Consider the following 20,219-nt stretch of genomic DNA (forward strand, 5'->3'; position numbering starts at 1 on the left):
CCCCTCATGTTTGCATAATTACAAGTATCCCCTCAACTATGTATTATTTTACGAAAAAATCGCTCTAGTTGATAAATTTAGGGGTTCATTCGGTAAAATTATAAATAAATAAATCGTGGTACGCCAAAAATTCATAACGTTTAGCGTTTGGTTCGATAAATACCGAATTACCAAAATTTTATTAAAAATATTTAAAAATTTGATTTAAAAAAAAAATTTAGTTTAAATGCTAATATTACATATATAAATATATATACAAAATAAAATAAAATTGAATACCACACCAAATTAATGGCTCGGTAATCGGCATGTACGAATTTTCGTTCGGTTCGATTAGATCGGTCTACCGATCAGATGAACACCCATAGGTAAATTTGACATCGTAAGGGTGTACATATAAGACAATACATAGTTGATGAAAGTGGTTGTAATTATACAAACAAAAGGAGATTTTTTCGTAATTATAACTTACAATCTAGTGGCGGCCGTAATTTGGCCTAAAATTTATAAGGGACCCATAAACTTTTGATTGGGATTGATGATGTGAGAGACTAATTATTGGGAAACAAATTATTGGGATTATTTTAGAGAAAAATAGCATTCAATAAACAAATATTAAATACATAAATATTCATAGATATTAATTAAATAACACAATTAAAATATAGTATGATTATCAAATCTCTTTACAAATTGAGATTAGGGGATGCATATACGTGGACTAGTTGACTGAATAAGATTGTTGGAAAAACAAATATGTAAGCGAAAGTTAAATGAAAATGCGTCGAAACTCAGTTCCCAATAAAACAAAATTCCAATGGAAATAAACAAAATTATATTCTTTTTTGGCGGCCTCAACTCCTTATATAACTAATTTTCCACGATTATTATATCTCTCCTAAAAGATAAACCAAATTACTCGATACTCGATCCTCCTGTTATACAAAATTTTGTCGATCTCAATTTTTTTAAACTTAAGGAACCAAACTTGATCAAATATGTTGTTTAATTTATGAAACTTGGTTCTAACTCGAGTGTTGTTAGATAACAAATGCTAAAATATGTACAGTAAATCAAGTTACTCTAACTCAATTTGTCATATTTGTGTTTTCAATAATGGATGCTTGGGAACTCGACTCGATTGCTTATGAAACTGAACTCAAACACAACAATGAAAATTCGATACAAATTCAAAAAACTTAAACAGGTGCGCGTGCGCGCACGCACGCGCGCGCGCACACACACACACACACACACACACACACACATATATATATATATATATATATATATATATATATATATATATATATATATATATATATATATATATATATATATATATATGTGTGTGTGTGTGTGTGTCACACTAGGTGTTCACACAGTTATTTCTATGTTACACCGGGTGATTTTTTACTGTTGTTCTACACACACCAACGTGAGTGTGTGTGTTTGTGTGTATATCAATGGTAAAGATCTAACCGGTGTAGCATAAGATAGACCGTGTTCACACTAAACTAACATATTCTCATTTCATCAAGTTGATGAAGTTTCACATACGCACACCCATATTACTTTTATATACACACACACACACACACTAAACACATCCATAAACACACACACACACACACACACACAAATAGGAGCACAAAATGGAGAAGATTCCTTACTACTTTTTCTTCATTGCTTTTGCACTCACATTTTTTATCAACACTTCACCGATTTGCTCATCCACACTAACACCTCTAAACTCCACCACAGATCAAGAAGCACTAATTGCATTCAAAAACTCCATCACTTTAAACCCTAGTGGCATTTTAGCAAATAATTGGTCCACAACAATTAATTCAACTTCATCCATCAACATTTGTTCTTGGATTGGCATATCTTGCAGCACCAAACACCAAAGAGTCACAACCCTAAACATCTCCGGTTTTCAAATCTCCGGAAAGCTCCCTCCGCAACTCGTCAACTTAACTTTCCTCAGAGTTTTCGACGTAAGTTCGAACGGTTTCACGGGAGAAATCCCGTCGTGGATAGGAAGTCTACCCCGGCTCGAGATGCTCGATTTGAGCAACAACTCTTTCGGTGGCACCGTGCCGAAGTCTTTGTTCGACGGTGTTTCTTCGCCGAGGCTCAAAATCTTGGATTTGAGTTACAACCTTCTTGGTGGGGCCATACCAAAGGAGATTGGCAATAGTAATTCTTCTTCATTGGAAGACTTGTGTTTGATGTTTAACCATTTTCATGGCAGAATTCCTAGTGGTATTGGAAATTTGAAAATGCTTAAGATGCTATTGCTTGGAGTCAACGATTTCAACGGTACGTACACACACACACACACACACACACACGGTCTCTTTTCAATGTTACTTTTCTTTTAGCCATTGACTATTGTCCCTAATTCATTTGCTTATAATTTGGGGTAGAAATTAGGGTAAATTCCACTTTTTCTCTGTATTTTGGCTCGATATCCCTTTGCCCAATTCTACTCTCAATTGTATCGATTCGTCCCCTTTACTTGAAAAATTGTCTCATGTGGCCCTCGCCATTAGTCAGATCTGAAAATTACAAAAAAACCACATCTCTCAGCTTAAATAATTATTAAAAAAATTAAAAAATAAAAATTATGGCTGACCTCATGGACTATGGTTTCTCGTTGTGTTGAATTTATATTATTTTTAATTTTTTTAATAATTATTTAAATTGGGAGGGGTTGTTTTTTTTTTAACTTTCAGACTTATATATATTTAAATTATATATATATATATATATATATATATATATATATATATATATATATATATATATATATTTATTACGATCTAATTTCAATTTTTGAAAGTAATTTCGAAAACTCCGATTATTTCCGACAATTACACTTATAATATCCATACTATTGTGTATTTTGTATTTTATTTGACTGGAAAATTGGAGCTTTTCGAATTTCTCCGATTCCGATCCGAAAAATTCCAATTTTGTATTCATTCCAACTTCGGAAATTCTGATTTCCAACTTTTTCGAATTTTTTCGGAACAAAATTGGAATTAATTTTTCAGTCCCGAAAATATTTTGATTTTTTTTTTGGAAAGTGCCGATTTCCACTTCCGGATTGTGCTGATTGTCGACTAATTAAAAACGGACAAAAATACCCCCGGAGAATGACAATACACTCTCGCAAGAACTTTTCTGACAGTTAGATTAGATACGTACAATTAAACAACGACGTTGTTCGAAAAATTATAATTTAGCATGATTTGTCCCATTTTCCATGTAAGGGTAACAAAAAACTCATATATATGCTGGAAAATTAAAGATTTTCTAATCTTTGTTTCGATAATAAACTAATTTCAGGAGGGGTTCCGGTGGAAATCGGAAATCTTTCGCGATTAGAGGTATTAAGCATTCACGGAGCCTCTCTAACCGGAAACATTCCATCTTCTATATTCAATATTTCTTCATTGAGATATTTGGACCTCTCCAACAACAGTCTTTCGGGAAGCTTCCCAAGTATCGAGACTTTTCGCGGTGTATCGAACATTCGAAGGTTGTTTCTTCATAGGAATCTTCTCAGCGGGCCCATTGACTCTACCTTATTCGAATCGAAAAACCTCGTTAGTTTGGTGTTGACTAGTAACAGATTCACAGGGAATATTCCCAAGCAAATTGGGAACATCACTTCCTTGAAATATTTGTACCTCGATGCTAACTACTTCACAGGTATGTTAAGTTGACAATTCTTGATTTTTCATTGTTATTACAAACTATATAATATAATATGACTAAAATATCCTTCATTAATTATCTCTTCAACAAGTTAATTATTTATTTTGTTTGTGAATTATAACCTCCGGGAGTAACATGTAATTTTACGCAAATTTTAATATTTTGATCTAAAAAATACTTTTGGATAAAATAATTTTACCATTAATTACTTTCTGAATTTAGGTTGGAGTTTTGGCAAATTTTCAAGAATGTGAGTCTAGTTGCATATAATGAAACCTAATTTGCCTTCAATTAGTCTTGAAAACTAATTAACTAACAAGCAATTAATCACAAGGGTAATTTAGTAATTTTCCATATTTGTTTCTTGCTACAATTCATGTATATTTGTTGCTTGTTTTTTTACTACGTGCGCAACAACATGTAACGGCATATATGACAGGTGAATTTCCGAAGGAGCTAGCTAATCTGGGATCGCTCGAGTTCTTGACCGTGCGCAACAATTCCTTATCCGGTTCGATCCCGTCGTCCATTTTCAACATATCAACCCTAAGGATCTTAGATCTTTCGACCAATCAATTCTCCGGAAATCTCCCTTCCGATTTAGCAAATTTCCCGGGTTTCAACATCCAACAACTCTTTTTGTACTACAACGCTTTAGGTGGCGAAATCCCAACTTCCATATCGAATGCTTCTACACTCACTATCTTGGACATGAATAGCAACTCGTTCACCGGATTCGTACCAAACTTCGGTAATCTAAGAAACTTGAATTTCCTCGATTTTTGGGGTAATAACTTGACATCGAATGATCAAGAAATGAGCTTCATCACTTCATTAACCAATTGCCAATACTTGCAAGTGTTGGACATCTCGTTCAATCCTCTAAACGGGTTTTTCCCGTCTTCTATCGGGAATCTATCGACTTCTCTTCGTATATTCAGGGCGTTCAATAGCAGCATTCACGGTGTCATCCCTCCGGGAATCGGGAACTTGAGCAGCTTGCAATACGCGCATTTATCGGAAAATAAGTTCATAGGCTCCATCCCACAAACAATTGGGAATTTGAAGCAGCTCCAAAGATTGTATCTTGATGAAAATCGACTCCAAGGGTATATTAGTACTGATATTTGCGAGGCGAGTAAATTGGGAGATTTGAATTTGAGAGGCAATTCGTTGACCGGTCCAATACCCGAATGTCTCGGCGAACTCAAGTCCTTAAGGTATTTATATTTGGCCTCAAACAACCTTAATTCCACTATACCTACAAACTTGTGGAATCTAGTAGATATTTTGGCTTTAGATTTGTCTTCAAACAATTTGAGTGGTCAAATTCCATCTCAAATTGGGAGATTTAAATCCATAAACCGATTAGACTTGTCTTCTAATCGGTTTTCGGGTGATATTCCAATCTCAATCGATGGTTGTCAGTCGTTGGAAACCTTATCTTTATCGAACAACATGTTTGAAGGATCCATTCCTCAATCATTTGGAAACATTAAAAGCTTGATGAGATTGGATTTGTCGAACAATTCGCTATCGGGATTGATCCCAAATTCATTAGAATCGCTCCCATTTCTTCGGTATTTCAATGTGTCTTACAACAGACTAGAAGGAGAGATTCCCACTAAGGGCACTTTCGTCAACTTCACCGCTAATTCATTCATCGAGAACTACGCTCTTTGTGGTAATGAAACAAGATTCGAGGTTCCTCCTTGCATCAAGAAGAATCACGGAAGATTGAAATCGAATAATGCAGTTAAGTTGATGAAGTATATCTTGCCTCCCTTTGTTTCGATTATCCTTCTAGCGACCGTCGTTCTTACAATCGTATATACGCGAAGAAAACCGAAGAAAACACCGTCTCCACCTATACTTGCACTTGATTTTGCATGGAGAATAATTTCATATAGAGAACTTGTAAAGGGAACCGATTCTTTCAACGAAAATAACATTCTCGGAAAAGGGAGCTTCGGTACGGTATTCAAAGGGACTCTTCACGACGGTTTAAACATTGCCGTAAAAGTCTTCAATTCCCAATCGGAAAGAGCTGTAAAGAGCTTCGACACCGAAAGCGAAATACTAAGCAGCATTCGTCATAGGAACTTGGTTCGAATAATCGGTTGTTGTAGTAACACGGAGTTCAAGGCCTTGATTCTCGAGTACATGCCTAACGGGAGCCTTGAGAAATGGTTGTATTATTCGAAGAATCGGGGCTTGGATTTGATGCAAAGGCTGAAAATAGCTATTGATGTTGCATTGGCTTTGGAGTATCTTCATCATTATCATACATTTCCCGTTGTACACTGCGATATTAAGCCGAGCAATGTGTTGCTCGACGAAGATATGGTTGCTCGTGTTGGTGATTTCGGTATTTCGAAGCTATTCGACCATGGGGAGGTTGCGGTCCAAACCAAAACCATTGCAACAATCGGTTATGCAGCACCAGGTTAGTAAGGTCTTAATTTTTTTGGGTAAATCACATTCACCCCTGAGGTATGATTAAATTATGAAAAAAGCCCTCTTATTTCGGTAATTACAACCACCCCTCAACTGTAAATCTTCTTATACATTCATCCTTGTGGTGTCAAGTTCAAAAGAATCTTCTAGATTCCGTGAAATGTTCTCTAGTTTGTATTCGTTTTGTGCAAAAATACAGTTTTCGATGCACCACAATCTGGTATTTACAAGTCAAGAAACATATCTTATATCATCTTGTTTCAAAATGTAGAGCTCTGGGTTAAGATGCAAACTGAATTTTTTTCCACATAATCTAGAAGATTTCACTAAATTTGACATCACAAGGGAATTTTCATAAATAAAAAATACATGATTTTTGGAACTATTTTCGTAAAGTAAAATCGAATAAAAAATGAGAATTTCACCTATATTTGAATTATGATCCAAATGAAATCAGAAAAACTGGAAATCAAAATGAAAAAACTTGTTCAAAAATTAGAAAATTTCATACCGAAATTGGCGAAAATTAGAAATTTCTTTAAAATTTTTGCGTCTAGTCTGATGACAAAGAAACATTACTTTATTTCTCACATTCTATTTCTAAAACACTTTTTTTTAGAACTCATGACACTCTCAAAAATGGTTTGACTGCTACAGTACAAATAAATATTACTTTTTTTTTTTACTATGTTCTCGAAATTTGATTCTATCGGCTAACTAACCATGGTAATCTAATCGATATTAGAGTACGGAACGGAAGGAAAAGTCTCGACAAAAGGGGATGTATACAGCTACGGCGTGACATTGATGGAGATGTTTACGGGGAAGAGGCCGACGAACGAAATGTTCGGCGGAGAAATGGGGTTGAAGGAGTGGGTGAGTGAAGCATTACAAAAGAATAAAGTAAGTGAAATTGTGGGTAATGGCTTGCTTGAAAGAGAAGATGAGAATTACTATGCAAAAGAGGAATGCATTTCATGTGTTTTTCACTTGGCAATGAAATGCTTAGCCTTTTCACCCCATGAGAGAATTGACATGGTCGAAATTGTGGCGGCTCTTCACAAGATCAAAGCCAAAGTTCATAATCTATAAGAACATAATAGTACCCGAAGAAAAAAAAACGAGACGAGAGACTTTATGAAATAAAATTGTCTACGAGAACAGTGGTGGAGCCAGCATAGGGCCAAGGGGGCTACGGCACCCCCAATATTTCTCAAATCTCTATTAATTTATATATAAATATATATATTTTTTTTTGTGTGTACAATATCATTAACGGCCCCCTCTTAGATTTTTTCTAATGCACTTGGCCCACTGAACTTAAAATCATGGTTGTGCCTCTGAATGAGAGGGACTTAGTTAATACTCCCTACGTTTTACAATAACTGTTACTTTAGATAAATATCTATGTTACATATTATCTGTCACTTTAGAGTTTTGGAACCAGAAAATTTTCAATTTTTTCGGAAGTGGAAAACTAATTTTATCCCATTCAAAGAAAATAAAATAAAAATCGAAAATTGGAATATCGGAATATGGAACTTAAAAACTAGTTCCAAAATCATTTTTTTTGGATTGGGGTCATCGGAGTTTGGATCCAAGTTTTAGTCACATATGATACAAAATAGATATTTTTTCAAGTGTAATTTTTCGGAAAGTAAAATTGGTCGGAAATCGGAATTTAATATGTATGCCAACTCCGTTTAAAAAAAAATGTTTGAAAAGATTGGAATATCAGAACTTTCGGAATTCAGGATGGAAATCATTGTTCTAAATAAAAAAATAAAAATATCGTATCGGAATCGGCAGCATTCAGAATTCATTATAATCTTCACGCGGTTTTTGCTCCGTCTTCTTCGGTGACTAATTTGCCGAGGTGATCCATCAGTAAGTTGAAGTCATCGTTGCTCTTCAAAAGGCTGAGTCGAACATAACGATCTTCGACACTGAACAAACTACCTTCCCTACTTAAAATATTTGCCGCACGAAGGACTTCACTGCAATTTGTGTCTTCTTCTCTTTCACATTTCACCCATGCATAAGCTGCCATTATTAATATAAGAAATAGCATCAAATATTAAAGATTCTGCTATGTTAATAAAGTTACTATAATAGCCCTACAAAATCTTAAGAGACGGGCTTTTCTACCGAGTTTCTTTTGCAATTAGTACCTTTTGTTGTATCGAACTGCTAAAAAACTACCCAAGTTATTTTGTTGCAAAAGTCTCCCTATGATTTGATTTTTTAGCAATTAGTACCCCTACTTAGGGGGGTTTTTGCCATTAAAAAACTTGGGTAATTTCTTAGTAATTCGATATAACGACACATACATGGGTAGTAATTCGAATATGTTTCGAGAATTAATTATATTACCTGGAGACGGTCCTTTAACTTTCTCGAAGAAATTGCAAAATAATGGCGGAATTTCTTGGATGCTAAAACGGCTCGACAACGACACAATCGCACTTAGTTTTTTCCAACGATAGCTCATTTTGTTGTACGCATAATCGAAAATGTCGGTGCCGTTTCCGTCAAGAATAACTTTCATAAGCTGCAGTGCCCTAAGTTGAGCCTCTCTCGAAATGCCTACCGAAGCTATCGACATATACGTTTCATATCTTCGTAGACTTTCTCATCCTTTACTAAAAAAAGCCCATGTGTGGAAATAATTATATATAGTAGAACCTCGATAAATGAGTAACCTCGTTTAAATAATATATTTTTTAGGTCCCGACTCGAAGACAACATGCTAAAAAAAATATTCAGATAAATTAATATTTCGCTAAATTAATAGAATTTCACTGGTCCCAACTGTATTAAATTATAGAGGTTTAACTTCACATTGATTTCTCAATATTAAAATTGTGAAACGGAGTTTATAAAAGAAACGGGTTTATGTATTATTACCCGACTCTGCTTCCGGCATGACCGGTAAGTTTCGACATCGTAAATATCGTGACGTCTTCATCGACGGGGGAAGGAATTGCGGTAAAATGAGGCCAATAGTAAGCATGGTCGTAAATAACTTTCACCGATGGTCCTTGTGAAACGGCCGCCTTTAGATTTCCGTCCGGATCATTCGGTGATGTCACAATTTCGATCACGTTCGCCTCAGTACTATACGAAGAATTATTCGGCAATGACGCGTCTTCGTCAAATTTGAAGTGCGCGTTTTGGAAATAATTTGTTTGTAATCTGTAAAGTTGTTAAAATAGAAGCCCATGTACTAAATTTCTCAGTATAAGAAATAATATTTTGGGTCACAACACTTATTTTAAAATGGGAGTTAATTGCAAATACCATCCTGTGTTATCTTTAATTGGCAAATATCCCCGTAAAAAAATAATCTCACCAAAGTCAGAGCATCCAGACCCCTGCGGGCAAATCGTGTCACTCGTGCGATTTTTGATGGTATTGTTACGGTGAAATGTCATAAATACCCCTTTATAAATAAATAAAATCTGATTGATTAAATTATGAATAACCTAAATTTTGAGGACCAAATTATAATATCTGGAACTGCAAAATAATGCAAAAAAAAATGTAAGATATAACTAATTATACAAAAAACTATAGCTGAAATTTCCAGAAATATTAATTTAAATATAATTTCAATCATAATCCAATTCCACAAAAAAAATATAATACGAATTGTTAATGGCAACGTACCGGATAGTAAGGGGCCAATGCAACGACGCTTGCAGGCGAAGATAGGTTTATTGAAAGAGCGTACACAGCTGCAGCGAGTAATTGTGTGGAACCACCGCCAAATACTACGTATTTTCCTTTCGTAACCGCGTTTTTCGCTATATTATGTACTCGACGAATATGAGTTTCGAGTTGTTGTGAGATGAAAGATTTCTCGGGAAACGAATAACTCATCTTGTGCCAGCCTGGAATTAGAACTGCACTACTAGCTGCATGTCCCATCCAAAATGGCTCCAAAAATAATGGATCCCCACTGCAAATATTTTCACACAATTTCACACACAAATTTAATTATATATATGAAAAGGTTTTCCTTTAGAAAAAGGGTTAATTTTTTTTTTTTATGATTATACCATAGGGGTGTGAATCGGACGGATCGGATCCGAAGAAGCCCTTTCGGAAAACGTCCGATTTTTTTCGGAAATGAAAAACTAGTTCCAATTCTATTAAAAGAAACCGGAATCGGAATTTTGGAAATTGGAATGAAAAATCTTGTTCCAAAAATCGGCGGAATTCGGAAATTTCTATTTTTTAGGCCACCTAAAAATACACAATAATATTGTTACATATTCGGAAAAAATTGGAATTTTCGGAACTTAAAATCGGGTCGGAAGTCGGAATCTCATATATATTCCAATTGCGATCCAAATAATTTCGAAAAAAATCGGAAATCAGAATATTGGAATTTGGATTGAAAAATATTATTCCAAAATCAAAAAAAATCATATCAAAATCGACGGAAATCGAAAATTTTATTCCAATTGCCACATCGGAATAAAAACGCCAATGTAAGATATTTGCAATGTTAAAGTTCATTTAATTTAGTGCAAAATAACAAAATTTCACCCAGTCAACTATAGGGTGCGCGTCGCATTCACCCCCTTTACTATGAAACGTACCAAAATCGTCCATATATTTCTCATCTATTTTTTTCTCTGAGAGACAAAATTGTCGTCAAAAGGTCAGTATCATTAGTATAGATAGGTGGACTAGAAACGGTACATTTTGTAGTTTCGGGGTAGATAGGTAAACAACATATAAGTCTAAGGACTGCAAAATAAACTTTGCCCTTTCTAGAACGGACATGGAAAGGCGGACACAGGGAAACAGGGGAACGGACATGGGGAAACTCAGTTTTTAAAAAAGTTGGATATGGGAACGTGGGGAAACATTCAAACAATAAAATATAGGGGTGCATTCATAATTTCTAAAAAATATTATAATGTTTAATATCATTCCACAAATTACATTCATGGCGTATACATTTATTTTAGTATTGAATTAACATCTACAAAAATATTAAAACACCACTAGAAGTGAAAAATAAACATAATATTTAAGATTTTTTTAAGCGTATGCAATTCGGAGTTTTTATTTAAAATGAAATTTGGATTTATTTTGTGTGGAAACGCATTTCCAATTTTTCATTATCATCATAAATGTCCCGAAACTTATACATATTTATGGAAACAGCCCCAAAACATTTCCGACAGATATCATGGATTTTGAGGTTTCAGAAACGTTTCCGAAAAGTGGAAGCGCGTGTGGGTTGAAGAAAGTCAACTTCACTTTCTTGTTTCTCGTTTTGGCGATCTATTCCATGTTTTTTCACCTGGCCATAATTCATTAATTTCTCGTACACACACACACACACAAAACTTGGAAAAAAACTTGTTCCAAAATCAAAATCCGAATTGATCTATTTTTTCACCTGATTGTTCTGCTGATTATGTAGAAATGATGAAACACATAATGAAAAAGATGAATTGTGTCTTGTATTTCATCAATGAGAGCTTGTACATTTATATACACACAAGAGAGAAATAATAAAGGAAGAAACTAATTACACCTAATCAAATCCCTAATTAAATCCCTAATCAAATCACTAATTAAGACTTGATTGAATCTAATCAAATCACTAATCAAATCACTAATTAAGACTTGATTGAATCTAATTAAATCACCTAATTAAAGCTAAACTAAATCAAAATGAATATATATTATATTCTATCACCCCCCGTCAAGTTGGAAGTGGTATTGATATATCAAAAACACCCAACTTGCGAACTAATCGCCGATAAGTTTCACCGCCAAGTGGTTTCGTAAAAATATCTGCCAGTTGATCACTTGAACGTAGGTATGAGGGAGCAATGAGACCTGCCTGAATTTTTTCTCGAACCGAATGACAATCAATCTCAATGTGCTTGGTGCGTTCATGAAAGACAGGATTTTCTGCAATGTGTATAGCAGCTTGGCTATCACAATGAATTGGAATTGGTTGAGAGTGGTTGAAACCGAGATCCGTTAGAACATATTTTAACCACTGTAACTCACACGTAAGTGCAGCGAGAGAACGATATTCGGCTTCGGCAGAAGAACGGGAAACGGTTGGTTGTTTCTTAGTTTTCCAAGAAATAGGACTAGAACCCAACATGGTGAAATAACCAGTGGTAGACCGACGAGTGGTAGGACAACCAGCCCAATCAGAGTCGGCATATCCTAATAGAGTGAGAGAACTAGATGCAGAAAGGAATAAACCTTTACCAACAGTACCTTTAAGATAACGAAGGATTCGATTGGCAGCATCAAGATGAGTAGAATGCGGATTTTGCATGAATAGACTAAGAGTATTTACCGCATATTGAATGTCAGGTCGTGTTACAGTGAGATACAACAGGCGTCCTATGAGACGTCGATAGATTGATGGATCGGGAAGAGGAGTCCCATCGTGTGGACGTAAACGAAGATGTGGTTCCATTGGAAAATCAGACGGACGAGAACCAGTCATCCCGGAATCAGATAAGATGTCTAGAGTATACTTGCGTTGACATAAAAAAATGCCTTGTTTAGAACGAGATACTTCAATACCCAAAAAATATCGAAGATTACCAAGATCTTTTATGGAAAAAGAATTGGCAAGAAATTTTTTGATATCGGAAATAGCATCATCATTATTTCCTGTAATGATAATATCATCAACGTAGACGAGTATAAAAATGGATGTCTTATTACGAATATATGTAAAAAGACTGTAGTCTGAAATTGATTGATGAAATCCTCGACTAATAAGAGTGGTTGAGAATTTGGAGAACCATTGACGAGATGCTTGTTTAAGACCATATATTGATTTATTTAATTTACATACACGAGTCTCCCCTTTGTGAGAGAAGCCAGGGGGAAGTTTCATATAGACCTCTTCATTAAGATCTCCTTGAAGAAATGCATTGTTAACATCAAGTTGGTGGATGGACCAACTTTTAATGGCAGCAATTGAGAGTAGGAGACGTACAATAACTAGTTTTGCCAGAGGTGCGAAGGTATCATGATAATCAATTCCTTCAATTTGAGTATAACCTTTGGCAACTAGACGAGCTTTATATCGATCAATTGAACCATCTGACCGATATTTAATTTTGAAGACCCATTTACAACCAATGGGTGATTTGCCGGGTGGAATTTGACATAAGGACCAAGTGTTATTTGATTCTAGAGCTCGAATTTCCTTGGCCATTGCATCACGCCATTCAATTGATTTTATGGCTTGAGAATATGATCGCGGCTCTTGATTCTTAATGATATTTGTGAGAAAGGCTCGATGGGAATGACTTAAATTACGGAAAGAAATGTAATTTGCTAGTGGAAAATCAGTGGATAGTGAAATATGATTACAAATATAATCATTGAGACGCTTTGGTTGGTGACGGATGCGTTGAGGGTAATTACGAACAATGGTTGTAGAAGGTGAATCAGAAGATGGTGTGCCATCGAAAATAGATGGAGAATTAGTTGAACCATCAACTTGAGAAGGTGAGGAAGGAGATTCGGAAATAGAGGGAGAATTGATTGAATCATCAAGATGAGAGGGTAAGGAATGAGATGGTGGCGAGTCATCCAAACTCGTAGTTTCATTATGAGGAATAGAATCACCCGAAGGGGGGTCGACGAGTGGTGTAGGGTAGTCAAAAGTCCCATTATCATTGATCGGAGTAATTGAAATTGGATCTTGTAAAGATGAATTTGCAAGATCATGATATGGAAAAATGGACTCATGAAAAATGACATCGCGTGAAACGTAAATTTGACGAGTTTTGAGGTCGTATATACGATATCCCTTTTGTCCATAAGGATAACCAACAAAGATGCCAGGTTTTGCTCGTTCATCAAATTTATGTTGAATATTTATGTTTTTAGCAAAACATAAACACCCAAAAACTCGAAGAGAGGAATAAGATGGAAGATGTCCAATCAAGACTTGATGAGGAGATTTATATTGAAGGACTGGAGTTGGAAGTTTGTTGATGAGAAATGCAGCGGTTAGAATACATTCACCCCAAAAAGAAAGAGACAAGTTTGCTTGAAATCGTAAAGCTCGAGCGACATCAAGGAGATGCCGATGTTTACGTTCTACAATGCCATTTTGTTGTGGGGTCGCAACGCAACTACGTTGATGAATGATTCCATTATCATGAAACCATTTTTGAATTTGTTTGGAAAGAAATTCAGAACCATTATCTGAACGTATGGTTTGAAGTTGAGGAAGAAAAATATCCCCATTTCCGGAATTGAAACGAGAGACTTTTGTGTTAAATTGACGACGAATTAGATTAAAAAAATGGGTTATCATGTTGAATGTTTCGGATTTGTTTTTCATTAGATAAATCCAAGTGCATCTTGAATAATCATCAACAATAGTTAAGAAGAATCGTGATCCATTTTGTGAGGGTATAGAGAAAGGACCCCAAATATCAACATGAATCAATTCAAAACAATGAGAAGAACAAGATGTACGTTGAGGAAATGAAAGACGTGCCTGTTTAGCACGTGGACAAACATCGCAAACAAAATCCTTATTTGGAATAATATTTTGAGAATTCTTAACAATAAAATCAAAACGAGGCCTAGATGGATGACCAAGGCGAGAATGCCATAGATCAAATTTATTACATTGCTTAATAGAAAGAGCAGAATTAGAAACCAAATTGCAATCTAGATAGAAAAGGCCATTGTGAGGATTACCCCGACCAATCGTCTTCTTCGTTGATTGGTCCTGAAATACACATCCGGACGAAGAAAAAATTATATCACAATTTGTGGATTTCGTAAATTGTGAAATGGATAACAAATTGAACTTAAAAGATGGAATGTAAAAAACATTCGTGAGAATGAAAGTACCAAAACATTTGACTGTGCCTATGTGAGTCACAGGCGCGTGAGAGCCATCAGGCAATTGAACATATATGTTTTTACGAATAGGAGAATATGAAGAAAAAAATGAGAGAGATGTGCATATATGATTAGAAGCACCGGAGTCAATAATCCAACAAAATGACGAAAATGTGTGATTTTTACCTGCTAAGTGCACTGAGGGTCCACTAGTTTCTTCTTTGGCAAGAAGTGTGAGAAGCTTGTTGTATTGTTCGTGCGTGAGTGAACTAGCCATAAGAGTGGAGTTGGATGGTGGTGGCACGGATTTCTTCACATGTTTGTCGGGAAAGCCATGAAGTTGATAGCATGTAGCAAGAGTATGACCATGTTTGTTGCAATGGTCGCAAAATGGACGTTGACGTTTTCCCGACGGACGAAATGGAGGTTTAGATGCTTGAAGTGCAGCGCCATCAACAGTAGGAGTTGTGAGAATATTGATCTCTTGTTGCTTTTCTTCTTGACGAACCAAATTATAGATACGTTGAATGGAAGGAAATGGTTCCATCAAGAGAATTTGGCTGCGAATAGCGGAAAAACGATCATGAAGTCCTTGAAGAAATTCCATGGATCGATCTTGATTTTGTTGGTCAATAATGCTTTTAGCATTACCACAAATGCAAGGAGTGATATGGATAATGGAACCGAGTTCATCCCATAGAGATTTGAGTTGCGTAAAATACAATGAAACAGACATGCTTTCTTGTTTGAGGGAAGAAATTGATTGTTTCAATTGATAGATTTTTGGAGCATTTGACTGAGAAAAACGATCCTTGAGATCGGTCCAAATTTGTGCTGCAGTTTCAGCATACAAGATACTTGGACGGATCTCAGGTGAAACAGAATTAAGGATCCAACTTCCTACCAAATCGTTACAACGTTCCCAATTAGAAATGTCAGATTTCTCTGTCGGAATTGGGAGTGACCCATCAACGAAACCAAGCTTATTTTTGGCACGAAGTGCCATTGTGACTGCACGACTCCATGATCCATAATTATCTCCTGTCAACAAAGGTGTGACAAGGATAGTAGAAGGACTATCGGAATGATGGATTGTGTATAAATCGGTTATGATGGGTGTGGGTGATGATGAAGACGACTTTGTAGGAAGAAGATCGTCGGTAGACATTTTGAAGAATGAGGAGGAAAAAAAAAATCAAAGATTCACTGATACCATGTAGAAATGATGAAACACATAATGAAAAAGATGAATTGTGTCTTGTATTTCATCAATGAGAGCTTGTACATTTATATACACACAAGAGAGAAATAATAAAGGAAGAAACTAATTACACCTAATCAAATCCCTAATTAAATCCCTAATCAAATCACTAATTAAGACTTGATTGAATCTAATCAAATCACTAATCAAATCACTAATTAAGACTTGATTGAATCTAATTAAATCACCTAATTAAAGCTAAACTAAATCAAAATGAATATATATTATATTCTATCAGATTAGCAGGTGTTTTTTTTCTTTTTTTTCTATTTTATTTTATTTAAATCTATTTATAGAACAAAAAACTTGTTCCAAAATCGAAAAAAATCGGATTGGAGTCGGCGGAATTCGGAAAACTTCATTTTTTTGTCACTAAAATATAAAGTACATAATAGTTTTAGTATTTTAAATGTAATATTCAGAAGAAAAAACGAAATTTTTTCGGAACTTAAATCGGATTGAAAATTGGAATCTCATATATATTCCAATTCCGGTCCAGATAATTTCGGGATTCTGAAAACTTTAATTCTTGGTCACTTCAAATATAAAATACATAATATTATTTGTATTTTGAGTTTAATATTATGAAAAAACCCCGAAATTTTTTCGGAACCTAAATCTGATCAAAAATTGGAATCTCAAATGTATTCCAATTTTGATCCAAATAATTTCAGAAAAATCGGAAGTCGGAAAATTCAAATTCACAATGAAAAGTATTGTTCCAAAATTATAAAATTTCATATTGAAATCATCGAAAATTGAAATTTCGGTTCCAAATTTTCACCCCTAACAAAGATACAATTATTAAAAAACTTCTTTTATATCACAAGACTAGTTAATGAGATCTTTTACAACATTAACTAATGAGACCTATAAATTTGCTATTGTACATAGAGAAAGGTCAATAGACATGACCTCTTTTCATCACTTACAAACAACTAATAAACTCGAGATTAATCGATCATTTAAATATTCACGCGGTTTTTGCTCCGTTTTCCTCGGCGACTAATTTGCTGAGGTGATCCATCAATAAGTCGAAGTCATCGTCGCTCTTTAAAAGGCTGAGTCGAACATAACGATCTTCGTCACTGAACAAGCTACCTTCCCTACCGATAATATTTCCTGCTCGAAGGACTTCATTGCAAGTTGTGTCTTCTTCTCTCTCACATTTCACCCATGCATAAGCTGCCATTGTTAATAAGAAACAACATGGGTCAAATTATATCTTAGATGTAAGAATTTTGAGTTTATTGCGTTTGGTGCCCTTATATTATATCGAATTGCTAAAAACTTCCAATGTTAAGTTATTTATTAGCAAAAACTCCCTTATAATGTTTGGATATGGTTTGAGAATTAATAAGCATAAATTGCATTTAACCCCCTATGTGGTTACAAGATTTTGCAGATGACCCCCATGTGCTCGTAATATCAGCACAAAACCCCCTTGTGGTTTACGGGGCAGCTACCGTTAGTTTTTCCGTCAAACTTAACCGCGTGTATCAAACTTCAAGGGGGTCATCTGCAAAAATGAAAGGGAAAATGAAAGCACAAGGGGGTCATCTGCAAAGAAATTACTTTGACGTTTGACACTAGCGGTTAAGTTTGACGGAAAAACTAACGGAAGCTACCCCATCAACCACGAGGGGCTTATGTGCTGATATTAAAAACATAAGGGGTTATCTGCAAAAGCTTGTAACCAACCACAGGGGTTAATAATTACCTGGAGATGGTCCTCTAACTTTCTCAAAGAAGTTGCAGAATAGTGGCGGAATTTCTTGGATGCTAAAACGGCTCGACAACGACACAATCGCACTTAGTTTCTTCCAACGATAGCTCATTTTCTTGTACGCGTAATCGAAAATGTCGGTGCCGTTTCCGTTAAGAACAGCTTTCATAAGCTGCAGAGCCCTAAGTTGAGCCTCTCTTGAAATTCCCATTTCCGATACCGATATATATGTGTTCATATCTTCATAGACTTGTTCATCCTTTATTAAAGCCCATCTGTGGAAAATAAATATATCATCGTCAAATATCGTAATATTCTTGTCTATTACCGAGTCATTGTATTCTTAAGGCTCGTTTGGTTGTGAAGATAGGATTAGACAAGATAAGATTATGCATACAGTCTTATGAGACCATGTTTCGGAACTAGGATTAAGCTTAATTAATGGACAATATTTACGGGTGCGAAAGTCAAATTGCATAGTTGGATTACGATGTCTAATAAACATTTTTTTTCCAAAATTGAACTAAGATTTCCGTTCTTCCCAAAATTTTCGAGTCGACGCGTAATTTTGAGATTGGCCCGGAGAGTTATTGAACTAACCAGACATCAAATAAAGCTCAGTTAGTTGATTAATCATAACTTATCTTGTCAAGAAAACGAGTGACCGTGCAAAATTACTTGATTGTTTATATACCTTGATTTCTCCATATTAAAATCGTGAAATGGGGTTTTTATTATTTAAAAAAAAAAAAAAAAAAAAAAAAAAAACGGGTTTATATACTCTTACCCGATTCTGCTTCCGGCATGACCGGTAAGTTTTGACATGGTAAATATCATGACATCTTCATTTGCTGGGGATGGAATTGCCGTAAAATGAGGCCAATAATAAGCATGATCGTAAATAACTTTCACTAACGGTCCTTGTGAAACGGCCTCCTTTAGATTTCCGTCCGGATTATTTGGTGATGTCACAAATTCGATCACGTTCGCCTCAGTATTATACGATGAATTACTCGACAATGATGTGTCTTCGTCAAACTTGAAGCGCTTGTTTTCGAAATAATTTGTTTGAAATTTGTAAAGCTGAAAATAGAAGAAGATATACGAGACTTCTTCATCTCGTACGAACTAAACGAAAAAATCACGGAAAGCAATAGTAGCATATGATGGCAAGTAGGGGATGTAATTGGATGGATTGGATCGGAATTTAAAAGATCTGAAATGTTATATGTCGTTTCGGTTTTACTAATACTATTTTAAAATTGAACGTGATTTTGGCCATTTTCTAGTTTAACTTTGGTAGAAATGAAAACATGGGAACTTTAGTTGTTTCAGTTAGCTTTCTAATCCAACTTTGAATCAGTTCGATTGAATGTCGGAATGGCAAAATTATGCATGAATGAGTAACATTTTGAATTTTACATAACGTAAAACATCAAAGTTGTGGGCAATGTTCATTAATTCATGCGTACCATTTTAGGTAGAACTTTAAATTAAATCAAATTTGAAATTTCAAGAAAATTTATATATACATTCGATTCTAATCCAATTAAAAAAAAAAGATAAGTTTGATTGTTATCGACAACGTACCGGATAGTAAGGGGCCGATGCAACGACGCTTGCAGGCGAAGATAGGTTCATTGAAAGAGCATACACAGCTGCAGCGAGTAGTTGTGTGGAACCACCGCCAAATAATACGTATTTTCCTTTTGTAACTGCGTTTTTCGCTACTTCGTGTACTCTACGAACGTTGTTTTCGAGTTGTTGTGAAATGTAAGATTTGTCGTAAAATGTGTAACTCATTCGGTGCCAGCCTGAAATAAGAACTGCACTACTAGCTGCATGCTCCATCCAAAATGGCTCCAAAAATAATGGATCCCCACTGCAAATATTTTCATTTTCAGACAAATAAACACACACAAATTTAATCATCTTAATTAATAGTTTTACTTGAGAAAAATGGTTCAATAAAAATGAGAAAAGTAAAAAAAAAAAAAAAAAAAAAAAAAAAAAAAAAAAAAAAAAGAAAAGAAAAAGAAAGGGGCAAATTACGGCCACCCCCTTAGTTATGGTCAAATTACATATAACTCAAGTTACAAAAAATCCCCCCTGTTTGGGTAATTACATCCACCCCCTCAACTATGTATTATTTTATGATAAAAAACCCTTTAGAGG

General features: G+C 35.1%; 3 protein-coding genes and 2 pseudogenes across 3 annotated transcripts in view; 1 reads left to right on the forward strand and 4 right to left on the reverse strand.

Annotated features, from left to right (window-relative positions):
• The first annotated feature begins 1,568 nt into the window (after positions 1–1,568).
• On the forward strand, positions 1,569–7,588 carry LOC105965923 (uncharacterized). The gene is made up of 4 exons (XM_012990475.2): positions 1,569–2,325; positions 3,358–3,723; positions 4,169–6,175; positions 6,932–7,588. The coding sequence occupies exons 1-4, from the start codon at positions 1,656–1,658 to the stop codon at positions 7,276–7,278; spliced, it is 3,390 nt and encodes a 1,129-aa protein (XP_012845929.2). The 5' UTR covers positions 1,569–1,655; the 3' UTR covers positions 7,279–7,588.
• A 429-nt stretch (positions 7,589–8,017) lies between these two features.
• LOC148771469 (tryptophan aminotransferase-related protein 4 pseudogene) lies at positions 8,018–8,791 on the reverse strand (annotated as a pseudogene).
• A 298-nt stretch (positions 8,792–9,089) lies between these two features.
• LOC148771470 (tryptophan aminotransferase-related protein 4 pseudogene) lies at positions 9,090–10,116 on the reverse strand (annotated as a pseudogene).
• A 4,373-nt stretch (positions 10,117–14,489) lies between these two features.
• Positions 14,490–15,801, reverse strand: LOC148771471 (uncharacterized). The gene is made up of 2 exons (XM_088816021.1): positions 15,244–15,801; positions 14,490–14,941 (listed from the first exon to the last, which is right to left on the reverse strand). The coding sequence occupies exons 1-2, from the start codon at positions 15,791–15,793 to the stop codon at positions 14,907–14,909; spliced, it is 585 nt and encodes a 194-aa protein (XP_088672147.1). The 5' UTR covers positions 15,794–15,801; the 3' UTR covers positions 14,490–14,906.
• A 1,233-nt stretch (positions 15,802–17,034) lies between these two features.
• LOC105972600 (tryptophan aminotransferase-related protein 4-like) overlaps positions 17,035–20,219 on the reverse strand; it is a 4,715-nt gene continuing 1,530 nt past the window's right edge. Inside the window, exons 2-5 of the mRNA XM_088815365.1 lie at positions 19,635–19,926; positions 18,832–19,127; positions 18,039–18,319; positions 17,035–17,503 (exon numbers count right to left, since the gene is read on the reverse strand). Of these exons, the coding sequence (XP_088671491.1) occupies positions 17,292–17,503; positions 18,039–18,319; positions 18,832–19,127; positions 19,635–19,926 (1,081 nt within the window). The 3' untranslated portion in view covers positions 17,035–17,291. The remainder of the gene's footprint in view (positions 17,504–18,038; positions 18,320–18,831; positions 19,128–19,634; positions 19,927–20,219) is intronic.

Source organism: Erythranthe guttata, chromosome 3 (assembly GCF_056151865.1).
Source record: "Erythranthe guttata isolate IM_541 chromosome 3, IM_541, whole genome shotgun sequence".
NCBI classification, from domain to species: Eukaryota; Viridiplantae; Streptophyta; class Magnoliopsida; order Lamiales; family Phrymaceae; genus Erythranthe; species Erythranthe guttata.